Below are 13,481 nucleotides of genomic sequence, written 5' to 3' on the forward strand. Positions count from 1 at the left end.
TACATTTATTATAAATTAATCAAGATAAACTCTGCAGTGTACTATGTGTAAACCTGATAAACTTTGGGCATTTTGTTCTTTATAATTAAGCGATGAAGGACTGGAGATGTGGCTCAGTGAGGTTAGCATGCTTAAGGCCCTGGGTTCATCCCCATCACCACCACCCCCCGCCACACACACACACACACACACATACATACACATAAACACACACACACACACACACACACACACACACACACACGATGAAGACTGCTCTATAGACAGATCAGGTACACTTTCATTTGCATCAGCGTGGCCCTAGGAGAGGCTTAGAGACCTTGTTCCTTAGTCTAATATAGACAATGACTTTCTGGGAGTTAGATATGGATGGAGAAGAGGACACATTTTGGAGGAAAAGTACCCTGTATAGGGGTTCTTGCAGGAGATGGGGGCAGTTCTGTTCTGTGGATGTACTTCATTGCCAAAATTGTGGTTACATTGGCCAAATCCCATGCTCCTCCTCACCATGCCTTCCCTCATCCCTTGTAAATGGGGTTGAAAGCACTTCAGCTTCTGGATGGACTATACCCATCTCTCTCTCTCTCTCTTTCTCTCTCTCTCTCTCTCTCTCTCTTTCTCTCTTTGTGTGTGTGTGTGTGTGTGTGTGTGTGTGGTGTGTGTGTGTGTGTGTGGTGTGCAAGTGTGCACGCACAGGTGTAGGAAAAGTTAAGTGTCCACACCTTCCATTAATACAAAAAAAAACCTTTTACTTTGGGCTTCTCTCCACTCCTGTTTCATAATAGTATTAGATGTAGTGATAAAAACAAAAGTTTAAAGCTCATTCTTGTTTCCTCCTTTGAGTAGATTTTTGCCTGCCCCTCCTAGGGACCAACTGCCAGGGTTTAGCCTTAAATATCAAAATTAAGCTACACAGAGAAGGGGGCTAGCTGTGTTCAACTGATGCTTTGGTGGGACCAAAGAGTATGTGGTGGGTGAAAAGGACCCCAAATTCTCTGTGCCCTGAAGCCCTGAAGTTGTTCAGACCAGAAGCCAAAGGCCCAGGTCACTCTAATTAATGTGTGCATATGTTGGCCAGCCTCTTGGCCAGTTTTATGGGGTTTCATTGGTAAGGTCAGAGTGTCTGATGCTAGTGCTCTCAGGAGGATTAAGAATCCTAATGAATCATGTGACCGTGAATAGACTTGGGTGGTACCCACCCCTGTCCTGCTTTCTGCCCTGGGGTATTTTCGGTTCCCAGAAGGGAAGGTTGGTGTTCGCTGAACCAACCAAGGAGAGTATCCTCAGAAGTTTTAAATGTTCTCATTAATGCCTTGGCACAGAACATTACACACACACACACACACACACACACAATTCCTGAATATACATATGTATATATATCTATACACACACACATATATATATATTCCTAAAAGTGTATTTGCATATAGTCATATATATACATACATATAACCACTTCTCTGCAGATGAGAAGGCTGAGGTCCATACATGCTCCTGGTCCCTGGCCAGCATGTGTCACTAATTAGTGAGATTGGGGTTATGTCCTCCTCTCCCCTCTTTAGGTAGTTGTTTCCAGGGATCTCTTGTTTAAGAAAGACAAAGGCATAAAGAGAAAGTTTTGCAGGAAATGTGGGGGGATCCAGCATAGAGGGCCCCAAGTGGGTAAAGAGGTAGCCAGAGACATGACAATCTGGGGATCGGTTAATTGAACAGGCCTATCTCTACCATTTCCTGAAAGTCCTTAGGACGTTCTAAGACATCTGTCAGAGGACTACTTTCACACCACAGATACTTTGTCTTGGTTATTATTTTTCTAAGCCAGTCCAAGAGAATAGCTTCTTCTCTCCATGGGAGAGAATAGTGTTTCCACAAGGGAAGCAATTCTCATCAAAAGCATTGGTGGATCTGGTGACAACACAGACACACGATTCTTTAAAAGCCTGGAGACTGTCCAATGGCTGAGGTGAGATGGGGCCAACCAGGACTGCAGGGTGCCAGGCTGAGTCCCCTGGGTACTGGTTCCACCAGGGCATGTTTCTAAGTTGGAAAGTGTTGTAGTTGGGCTAGGACACTAGCATGGATTCACCAGAATCATAGAGGAGGGAGGTTGGTAGATCACCATGATAGATCATTGACCAAGAGGAGAGCTCAGAAGGACAGAGATTGCTTAGGTAAGAGATGGGGCTTCTGGATCTCTTATAGGGTACTATAGTCTCTTTGAGGGGCTATCAGAAGATCTGAGCCACTGCTGAGGCTGCCTAGATGTGCCTGTGTGTGCTTTTTTGTGCATGGTGGGGAACCCAAAGTGCTATGGGTTTTGCACGAGTTCATGCTTTAGAATATTATTTTTTGTGGGTCTTGGTGGAGTCTGACACTATAGGTCCCCTGGCCATATACAGAGTGACTACAGGAACCATCAGCTGCCTTTCCTTAGGTCTTAGAAACAAACAAGACAAAAAATAAAATGAGCCCAAAAAACCAAAGGACAGTTGGAAAGCAGTCTTCTGGCCTCAGTACTCAGGTTCCAAATCCGAATAAATGGAGCCAGATCCTGTATTACACCCCGGGGACAGCGTTTTAATGGAAATGTAAAATATGCTTGTAATAATCACTTGTGGAACCCGAAGCGCCACTAGAATCTCTGTTTAATTATGGGGCATGAGAGGAGCATTACCAGCTAATTAAATCCAATCCTATTTGTAATTCTCCCTTTGCTGCTGTCGACTTTAAAATGAGAAATTGCTTTTTTAAATGTGCTAGCATATGAATTTTTGAAACACAAGTGAACTAAAGTGAGAAAGAAAGGAAAGGGAGCAGGAGAGAAAGAAGGAAGGAAGGAAGGAAAAGAGACGGAGGCCCTGAACCCGAGTAGAGGGCCATCTAGATGAATCAGTCGCCTTCGACCTCCCTTGCCTTCCACCCTGCGCTCTAAGTTTGGCCACCAAAGAAGTCATTTCATTTTCGAGGTTTCTAGTCCTCTGGTCTTTCTCACTCAGTTAGCCAGAAGCGCACTGCGCGGGAACGGAGCGTGGAGCGGCCTCGGCGCCCCGAAGCTGCGGCGGAGCGGGTTCCTGCCGACGGAAGGGAGCGGCGCGGGGAGGAAGTGAGCTCAGCGAGGAAGGAAGGAAAGAAAGGCGCTTCGGTCGGCCCGAGGCACAGGGCTCCGAGGCGCGCAGAGCCTGAGGGAGCAGCTGCGCCCCCAGATCCAGGTCCGCTTGTCCCGCCCGGCCCGGAGAGGAGGTCGCAGGCTGACGCCAAGGGCAGCCAGCACCCGCTCCATTGACTCGCGCACTCTGTCCTGGGATGAGCTGTAGGAATGACTTTGGAGGTTCAGATCTGGAGGACCGAAGTTGGAGTCTCAGCATACATACACCAGCTTTATTCTGGCCGACATGGCCTCAGTGTCCCCACGCTTTCCATCCTCTCTACATTTGTTTCTAGTCCTCTTGCGCGCGTGCACCACATCCACACCCTACATACACACCCTAACAAAAAGCAGGTCCCGGAGCTTTGGTTTACGATTAGAACGTTGAATTTGCATGAGAAAGCCAGTGACTGCGGCCACCAATTTTTGAGCACTCGGTCGGTGTGAGGTAGAATAATGTGCCTGGGTTGTGTTTTTAAATCTCGAACCAGCTGCACCATCAAATGGCTGCTCCAATGCAGTCTGGTTTATGGAAACGTTCTAAAGAGGGAGGGCTGTCTCACCTATGTACCCAGCCCTATAAGCAGAACCAGTGAAAGTGTGGGGACAAGCGTTTCCAAACTGACAAGCGCCGAATGAATGTAGGGGTGCCCACCCTTTGGGGGAGGTATTTGCACTTTTGCTTCCTGTCCCGCTACTGCTTCTGCAGTGGACAGGCCCTGAGCGGTCATTTTGGGGACCTTTGAATGCATTCAAGCCTGGAGTGAGGCGGCGATAACCAGGGGCGCTGGCTGAGTGGGGCAAAGAGGTGTAATTTCACGCTGCACTGGGGTAGGAAAATCCGATTCTAGACTTTTTCCTGGGCCTTTGTGGAGGTCTCTGAAGTCGCTGGGGGGCACCTACCTAGTGCGGAGGGTGGAGTGGAGCAGGCATCCTAGCTACACCTTGCCTGAAACCAGGGATTGCTGAGACGGGGAAGACGGAAAAGTCTGAGCCCCTCCATAATGTTGGAGGTGGAAGTATTAATTGTCCGACCTCGAGTAGGAGCCTTGTTTGCAGGGCACAGTGAGGGCATGTGTGCCAGGTGTGTGCACTCTAGATCTGGAGTCGAAAGGAGAAATTTCCTATCAGTGTAATACCTTGGTATTCCACTCTTACTTCTACCTCCTGCGAAAGCACCCCAATACTTCCCGTCATCTTTTCCAAGTTAGTTGATACGTTGCTTCCCAAAATTGCTAAAATATTACCTTGCTCTGTACTTTTGAGTGGAAGGAGGGAAAATTCTAGGAAGTTGTACTAGGAACATGCAGGTCTTTACTGGAGTTTATTTTGTCTGCTTCCAGCTGGGTCCTCGCATCCCGCTGGCATAGTCTCAGTGTGCACTTCCCCTCCCCACTTCTCTCCGCCACCCAAGCACTTTCTCTCGGCGGCGGTTCTAGACCAGTAGCAGTGACTCTGGAGCCACGAAAGGGGCAGCAGGGATTTTGGTCCATTCACAGGCCAGCCAGAGGAGGGGCCCATTGCCTGCTTTGGAAACTCTCCATTTTCCCACAGTATTTCACATTCATGTTACTTTTCACACCCTGTTAGGCAGTAATGGCACTGAACCTGCTAAATACTTCCATGCAGCAAACCAGGCCTCCGGACTGCTCCAGATCATCTGCCTTCTGGTGACAGGAAAGAGAATGACACTTTTCATCCTCCGAGGCCATTCACACTTCTTTCTTCTCTCCTCCTAGGATGGGCCCTCAGAGCCTAGGAAGGTGGTGGTGGTCCTGGCCAGTGGGTGGGGATGCTTAGGTGTTGAGAGAAGTTTTTGTGCTTTTTTTCAAGCTGGTGGAGGGGGATGGTTGTGGAAAGAAAGAGCTTGGGAACAGGTCTGGCTATTAGCACTTGTGTAAGGTTATTGGCAATTTTTTAAATAACAGGGTTAGGGATATAGCTCAGTGGCAAAGCACCCTAGAATAAGCAAAGCCCGGGGTCTGATCCCCTGCACCTCTAAGCAAGCAAGCAAACAAACAAATGAACAGGACAATGCTCCCAGCCTTGTACAAGGAATGGAACTTGGGCTTCTTAATTAGCAGCTTTGTGGTCTTCCTTTCTAGGCAAAGGACTGAAGAGTAGCTTTGGGGCACTTAAGGAACCATGAGACTGCAGAATGCAATGCTTCCCAACTTCCCCTCTGGCCTTTTCCTGCCGCAGTTAAGAGTTCTGGGGTGGGAGGGCTGCTTTGTAAACCAGAGGGAGTGAGGGGTCGGGCTAGTTAAAGCCCTGCTCTATGGCAGAGAATGCCTCTGTCCTAGCCCTCACCTAGGCAGGGGACTTTAGGATTGAATTCAGTGGCCCTGGGGATTCTTGCACTGAAAGGAAGTTACTGGTGTTCCTCCATGGCTTCTCTATAACCCCACCTCTGTTATTCCATCACAAGGAGTAATAACTACTTTTTAATGAGTGCCTATTAAGTACCAAGCATTTTATAGACTGCATATTGTTTAGTCTTCACAAACTTCAGGGAAGGCATATCTGAACCCTGTGTGCCAGCAAGGAAAATGAGGTACAAACAGAACAGGCCTGGCCAATGCCACTGATCTGTGCATGCCTCCTTGGACTTGATGGTACTGGGATAAGTCCTGTAGCCTGACTAGGTCTCCTGGTAACTTGGCAGAGGGGCATGAAATGCCTTCTATAAGCCTCTACCATACACTTCTAGAGTGTGAATTCAGTGATGGGAAATCTTGTCCTAAGAGCTTGAAGCTTTGGGCACCATATTATCCCTATTATTTCCCAAAATACTCATGGGAAAGTCAGTGACCAGCTCTCCCTTACTCAATCAGAGGAACCAACCCAGCATCTACTACACCCATGTCCCTAAAAGGTACTTTTCTTGCCCCACCTCATCAGGGTTTGAGAATTAAATTCAAATTCATTTGAACTTGAGCTTCTGTTCTTATATTTAAACTGAAACTAAAGCCCTCTGTTTGGCCTGAGGCAGGGACAACTCAAATTTACAAGTCCATTGAGATCTAGGAGGGAATTAATTTTGTTCCTAATTTACATGCACCACTTCAGCCATTTCTCCATTTGTTTGTCCAAAGGAGTATGTCCAGTGAGTTTTTGGGATCATCTACCCCTAATTTAGAAGGGACTAAATGTGAGGTTCTGAAAACCACATCAGCCTTTGGAAGCAAAGCCCCTGGAGCTCCACCTCCCACTTACTTGCACAGTTACCTGTCACCCCTTATCCAGGAGTTGCTTCATGATGTCATGGACTTCTTTCTCATCTAGAGAGGATGTCTCTAGAAAAAAATGCCTTAGCTTTTGGATTTGAGCCATCTGCAGAAAATAGGAGGGGTGATACTGAACAAAGCCAGGAAACAAGGAAGGAGAGTATGCAGGCCTTCAGGGAGAGGTATAAATGTTGTGTGGGGAGATCTCCCCCACCACAATTATTTCTGCTCCTACAAAGACAAAGCTCCAGTACAGATATTCTCCAATGTCTAGTTACTTTCCCCTTTCCCTTTTTCTTCACTATCCTGATGCTGGATCTGAGCATAATCCCTAGGAAAGAAAAGTAACACAAAAGGAGGATTGGGAAGATGGTGCTCATGCTCAAGTCCTTCTCCTGAGGTGGTCAGCTGCATGACACCCACTTCAGGTGAAATTGTTCTGATTCCTGTTGAGCCACCTCTTGCCATTTATGCATGGAAGTGAGGGGGTAAGCAGGTGCAATTCCTGAATTTTTGGCTAATCAAAGTGGGCCCTATTTATTCCTGACGTGTTTTTCCAAACCTAAAGGTGGCCAAATGAGTGGTTATTTAACAGGATTTTTTTTAACCCTGCAAGAATGTATTAGCTCATTTTACATTCTGTGTGGTGAAAGGAGAGACTATGGGATTTATTTTCCTCAATTACACTTACTGATTATCTATCTCAGTGGTAACCAAGTTCAGAAACCCGCACTACATTTCATTCATATATTCATTCTCTCATTCATTCTCTCTCTCTCTCTCTCTCCCCCTCCCTCCCACCCTCCCTTCCTACCTCTCTCCTCCCTTTCTTTTTTTCTCTCTCCTCTCTCCCATCCCATAGTTTCTGCCTATATCTGTGGGGCTGGTGGTGCCACACTTGACTTTAGGAACAGGGAGAGGAACAGGCTGACCACACAAGGCCATGGAACTGGAATTAAGTTGCCACTTTGACTTGATCTTCCTTCCTCTGAGGATGGCAGTGACCCCGCGGTGACATTTCCTCTTCCCACTGGGTTTCTGACGATCTGGAACTCTAAATATCAAGAAATTCATGAGGAAATTTTAGAGAACAAACTGTATCAAAAGAGGTAAAGGCAAAAGGGAGAAATATGCGCAAAATTCGAAGAGCACTGGGAATTTCGCCAGTTTCCACCTGTATAAAGCGCGTGGCTTCTGCTTCCTGGGCTTTCTCCACGTGTTTCTGGAGCCCAAGTGCCTTGTTCAGTATCTTTGGGGTTCTTTGCCTGGGAACCGCATATTTGCAGACCCTCGGGTACAGTCTTCTGAAGGACCTACCTACTGGCGGTGGGGAAGGAGAGCCGGAGGCGGCGGGGAGTTGCAGTGGGGAAAGCCCTGGCGGTGCCGCGGTTCCAGTCCAGGCCCTCACCAGGGCTATGGTAGTGCACTGGGCCCCTCGTCATTCCCGATGACTTGGACCAGAGTGATCTTAATGCAGTTATTAATGATCTAAGTGATTGCTTAAGCCAAGAAATGAATCCAAATGAGAAAACCAGTAAAGCTGCGGCTGTGCGCCAAGGCCACAGGGCCGAGAATCGAGTTGGCTGACAGGGTCGGTCGCTTCTTCATTCACAGGTTGCGGGAGGAGATGGGGCTCACCTGTGGGCTCTGCGCTTCGGAGTAGCAGTTGTGCGAAGCTGCAAGGCACTCTTAAAAAATTAGGCTTCTGGCCAGCAGGAAATTAGAAGGCACTCCTGGCTTAGTAACCCCGCTTCTTTGAAGCAAATTTAGTCTAAGTCTCACTTTTACTAAAGATGACTCTATTCTAAAAAGCGTCTGAGGTTTAGAATCAGCAATGTCCCTAAGAGACGCTTATCAGGTTGAGTGGCAAGTGCTGAATGCAGTTAGAAGTCAGTCACACCCAGTTGGGTCTTGGCTTCTGGACTGGCTTTGTGAGACAACGTCTATATTGAGTTAGCTCTCAGCTTCTCTACCTTTGTGTTTGGAAAACGGGAATATCTGCCAAACAATGAACGGTTCTGAAAGTACTGCGCCTGGACTTGAAGATCCTGTCTCTGAGCATTTCTTAGGAGTCTCCACGGAAAATCCTTCATTCTCTTCTCCAGCGGGTTCTAGTATCCTCTCGCTGCACGTCTAGGAAGTCCAGGTTCGACTGCCCGTGGGGCACCTTCTCTCAAAGACTGCCAGAACCCAAGCAGAAACCCTGAGATGCAACAGGAACACGATTTCCTCTCCCCTCCTGCCACACAGGTCAGTCTGCAAGTTCGCACATGCATGACAAGGAGGCCTGGGAATGAGAGCAACACAGTGTTGCTGGCCACAGGGACCGAAAGACACATACATTGACCGCCCAGGGACGACCCCAAATCCCCACCCCCAACATGGGGAATTGCCTGGGCCTGAGCTCAACTGCCCCTCCCCATCCTTCCTGGGAAAGAGGTTAGATCTGTAGGTGCTGTGCCCAGTTGGCACACGAGGAACCCCGCGGTGTGCATAAGAACTCCTTTTTATTTTTCTGGGAACAAAAGTAAACATCTTGTATGTATTTCCATAGTGGTCAGGCCCTAATTATGCATGATCACATTCCAGAAACACTGTGGATGGCGACAGGCCGGAGCAGCAGAAGAGTTTGGAACTTCACATAGATTTGTAACAGAAGTTTAGTTTGGACCATTTGGGAAGTGTTAGAATGAGACAGGTTGGCAGCTGGAAAGGGGGAAGCCTGAATTTGCATTCTGAAAACAGAGGCCTCCATACTACCTTGCAGGAGAGGGCTGAGGAGGCCCCTACCTGACCTATGCAGTCCCAGGCCTCCAGGTCACCTCCCAGGGCCACATTCCACCTACACCACCATTCAACTGGGTCCCAGAAAAAAATCTCTTATACTTGCAGACTTGGAGAGAGAGGAAGGGAGCCAAGCAACAGAACAGCAGAAACATCCTCTAGGTCACGTGAACTTTATTGCAGATCAGGAAGTTATCTCACAGCTGCCAAGACTTCTGACTCCAGTGCTCCAAATGTTGACTGTTTCTCACACCTCACCCCCGGGTTCGGAGTCTGTTGCCTTCAAGGTTGAGGTTATTCAGATTTCCCATTCTCTTTCAGCTTCCATCTACCCCCCCCTCCACCTGCCTGGTTGCATTTGGAGATGATTTTCCCTTTTCAATTTGCCAGACCATGTGGCTCCCATACTTACCTGGGCTGGTTGTTTCCCCACCCACTCCCAATAAGGGGAATTCAAAATCCCTTCCTGAACAGGGGAAATCGGGTTGAGGAAGGGGCAGAAAAAGGAAGCCAAGCGCGAAGTCCAGGTGTGCAATATCATATTCTTCTCTGGGTGCCTTTGATTCATTCCAGAAAAAAGGTACCACAGAAGTAATTTTAATGGGTGCCCTGCCTTCCTTCTACTAACTCAAGTCCCAGTCCTGAACCAGGCTCATGCACAGTAATCTGACCTTCTGTGGCCTTGTTTCCCCCAAGGGCCTGGCTAAGAGCTGCGCAAACAGTAGGCGCTAAAGACCATGATTCCAGTTGATAGATGGTTGTTTCCATGAGAAGGGGCAAGAATTCGACAACAATTGGGTAACCAGTGTTTGTGCCCTTCATTTCAGGCTCACATACAAGATCATCACAGGAGGATCCTCTCCTACCTTCAACCCAGCGTCCAAACCGCCCGATTCCTGGTGAGTAGGGTCCACCCGACCTAATTCAAACACACTCCTGGTGACCAGGGGGAGAGACCTTCCGGAGGCCCGCGTGCAGCAAAGCCGTTCGTCTTGGGCCCAGTGCATTGACCGCAGTTGGAACCCCGGGCCGCCTCCAACCGTGGGTGCCGCGGAGAGGTGGAGGCAGTGCCCTGATCCCCAGCTTTGCAGCTCCCAGACCATTCCTGGACGGGGAAGTGCTTATACTCGGGGGCTTGCCCTCGACCAAAGAGCGCCCCACCCCAACGTTGTCGTGGGCCCTGGCGTTTACTATTCCCTTTTGGCGCTAATCTTGCGCACCTCCACCAGAGATCACCTCTCGGCGCCGCCGACCCCCGTCGTGTGGCGCGCACCCCGGAAGTGCTTGCCGAGACCCGGAAGCAGCAGCCGTATCTCGACGCCCTACCCTCGCCCCCGAGCTCCGCCCATTTGGAGAGACCCCAGTTGGCGAAGCCTGTAGTGATTTAGAGCACCCCACCTCCGCTGTCTTTCGGGACACCCTCCCATCCCGGACCTACCGAGCCTCGGAGTTCCCCACCTGCAGCTCGCCCAGGCCTTCCTGACACCTCGAGCAGGTTCAGATCCCTCCTCTTAAGGCCGCCCTTTTGCCCGGCGTTGGGGAGAAGGAGGCGAAAGGAAAAAGGAATTTACAATAGGCGCCTGAGTGACTAGTTAATAAACTCCCCAAAGATTCCAGTGTAAATTTACTAGGGATCTTCGGTTGTGTTCATAATTCCGCACGTAATAAATCCGCCCCCCCCCCCCCAGTGCCCTGGGTGTCCCGCTCCGCCGGCCTCTCCCGCGAGCGGGGGTGGGCGCGAACCTAGGGAGCGCGGAGGCCCCGGGCGGGCGCACCCCGCGGCTCGCGGGAGAGCCGGGCTCGCGGGCGCCGGGCGGGCCCCGTGACCCGCCGTCGTAAGAATGCTTCAGATCCAACCTGGGCGGGTTTCCATGACACAGGAAACATCTGGGGAGTTTTCGCCCAGCGTTTGGGAAAGTACTCACTTCCGAACTTGGCGCTAAGGTGTTGTAGGATGCAGACAAACCCTGGTCTGAAAGGGGAATGGGGCGGGATGGCAGCCCTGCCAGCTGCCCGGGTGCAAACTGGAGAGCTAACTGGTGGCAGGCTCGTGGGTGAAGGACGAATTAAACACTTAGACCCGCGCCCGCGCGTTCCGGCCTCATTGTTTTAATGTCTGTACTACTTAGCCGCAATTTGAGAAAGAATAATGCCTTTACATTCAGAAAAACATCAAAGACCAGGGGTTGCTCAATATGGAACACATATGGTAGTCTCTGAAGGCCTTGCCTGCCAAAACTTGTTTCTCAGTATTTTTCTCTTTTCTTTTCTTTTCTTTCGATCCCCCGCCCCTCGCTTTTTTTTTCTCCCCAAATGGGAGGGAGCCGCGGGTTCAGGTTACCTAGGGCGTTCTGCTTCACGTGAGATAGTTGGTGGCTGTACCAAGGTGATCTATAAGGCCTTTGAGAAAACTATCCCTGGAAAGGATTTTTCAGATGGGCAGGCTGTAGAGACCAGGTGAAAGGCTGTAACTTGCCAGGGACCCAGATGGGCTGTAGCAGAGCTGAAGCATTATCAGACTCAGAGATGCTAGGTGGCTTTGGGCATTATACGATGCCATTTTCCTGCAAATGCACGTTCCCCTGTTGGTAACTGCTTCTTTAATGTAATTAGTAGCTGTATCCTCAGGCTCTAGCACATTACTCTATTTGCTATTTACTGAATGAATATTGAACAAGAGAAGACAGTAGCCTGCCAATTCGCCTTTTCAATTTCTAAGTGTGATCAGTTGCAAACTCCTCTTGCTTCCATTATCTAGACCACTATCCCAGTTTCCTAAATGACCTAGCAGAGAGAGGCAGATAGTTAGCTCAAAGTTCAGGTAGTTTGCTTCAGGAATTTCTTCAAAGGAAATCTCAGGCTAGAAAAGGTCATTAAAGTGATTTAGTTCAACTTCTGAATTTTTCTGAATATGAGCTGAGACCCAAAAAGACAAAGTTATTTGCCCGGGCCAGACAGCTAGGATAGAGCTTCCCTTGCCTGGTTCAAGCTGGACTCTCTCTCCCACCACATCGTCCTTGTGGGAGAACAAGCCATATAACTTCCTCTCCTTTAGCTTCTTTGATTAAATGGACTCCTTTCACCACCTCTGAAAAATGACCTCAGGATATTATCCTTCAGCAAATTTACATGCAGCTTTAGTATTAAAGGCAGGGTGAGTTCTTAGGACTTCATTTAAAAGAAGATCCATGCTGTCGCCAGACAATGTGGCTTTTTCTAACACAATATTGATGGTAGTGGAGAAGGAAACACAGCACACATGGAACTGATTAAACATGAATCTTATCAAATCTTCTTGCTCTCTGGTGACATAGATGATATACACAGAGACTAGTGGGCACAGTCCCCAACCAATAGATAGTAAACTTGTACTTTAGCCCTGACTTTGCCATCAACCTGCATGACCAGCCACTTTCTGTGTTTATTTCTGTACTGTCTGTCTGTCTCTCAGCATCTATCTGTCTATCCATACATATATATGTACACATACATATGTATGTTAATTTTTAATCTAGATGACCTGTTTGGGCCATAAATCTTCCTTCTGTTTTCATGTCCTCTGATACTATGTGTCAGCATTCATTGAACCCCTTACTCATGCCAGATGGAAGCTGCAGAGCCAGCATCTGAGCCCTGCTCATTCTTAGATGAAGTACTAAGACTGTTAAACTTGTAAAGGGTGTTAGAGGTGCTTCAGCCCCTTCATCTTACAGATGAAGACCTGGGGCCTAGATAACTGCCTTCCTCAGATCACAGAGCCAGACAGCCTAGATTGGCTTCCTGCTCAATTCCATGCTCCTCCAAGAAAGTTATTGCAGAGATGGGACCCACAAGTCTCCATGGCAGGTTTATGTGAGTAGAGATCACATCTGTAGGCTACTTCCTCCTACCACCCCGTCCATTCACAGAGCTCAATTTGCTTTCTCATTCAAATGAAGAATAATTGAGCCAGGATATAATAAATAGTCTTGTTTTCAGGAGCTTTAATTTAAAGCAAAACTCAAAGTCAGTGCCATTTTACTTGGGTGGTATGTCTTTAACCATACTAACTCTGTTTTGTGAGACTTGAGCCCACCAGAGCCACTGGAACAAGGTTGTGGCTCCTCTAATAAGAAGTATAGCAGCAAGCCTTACTTGTTTCCAAACTCTTCAGTTCAAGGTAAGGGAGACCAAAAAATCCCTAGTCAAACCTAATAAAGAGGCAAATTAAGTAGAGTCAGTGTTCATAATAGTATTCAACTTATCTATCCTCATCATACAAAAAACTCCCAAATTATCAATATTGAGGGGCAAGAGTTGAAGCTAACAAGAATTATCCACAA

The 13,481-nt window shown here is 48.3% G+C and overlaps 1 protein-coding gene across 3 annotated transcripts in view; it reads left to right on the forward strand.

The window, feature by feature from the left end:
• The window catches only part of Scrg1 (stimulator of chondrogenesis 1), a 146,674-nt gene that overhangs the window by 6,203 nt on the left and 126,990 nt on the right, over window positions 1–13,481 (forward strand). The window contains exons 3-6 of one of the 3 annotated variants that reach the window (XM_074054974.1): window positions 8,481–8,625; window positions 9,268–9,452; window positions 9,987–10,058; window positions 10,389–10,911. In XM_074054974.1, the coding sequence (XP_073911075.1) occupies window positions 9,393–9,452; window positions 9,987–10,058; window positions 10,389–10,547 (291 nt within the window). In that variant the 5' untranslated portion in view covers window positions 8,481–8,625; window positions 9,268–9,392 and the 3' untranslated portion in view covers window positions 10,548–10,911. Of the gene's footprint in view, window positions 1–8,480; window positions 8,626–9,267; window positions 9,453–9,986; window positions 10,059–10,388; window positions 10,912–13,481 lie in introns of those variants that run through there. The other 2 variants (XM_074054975.1, XM_074054973.1) reach the window with 2 other exon arrangements.

This window comes from Castor canadensis, chromosome 14, assembly GCF_047511655.1.
Source record: "Castor canadensis chromosome 14, mCasCan1.hap1v2, whole genome shotgun sequence".
Lineage (NCBI taxonomy): Eukaryota > Metazoa > Chordata > Mammalia > Rodentia > Castoridae > Castor > Castor canadensis.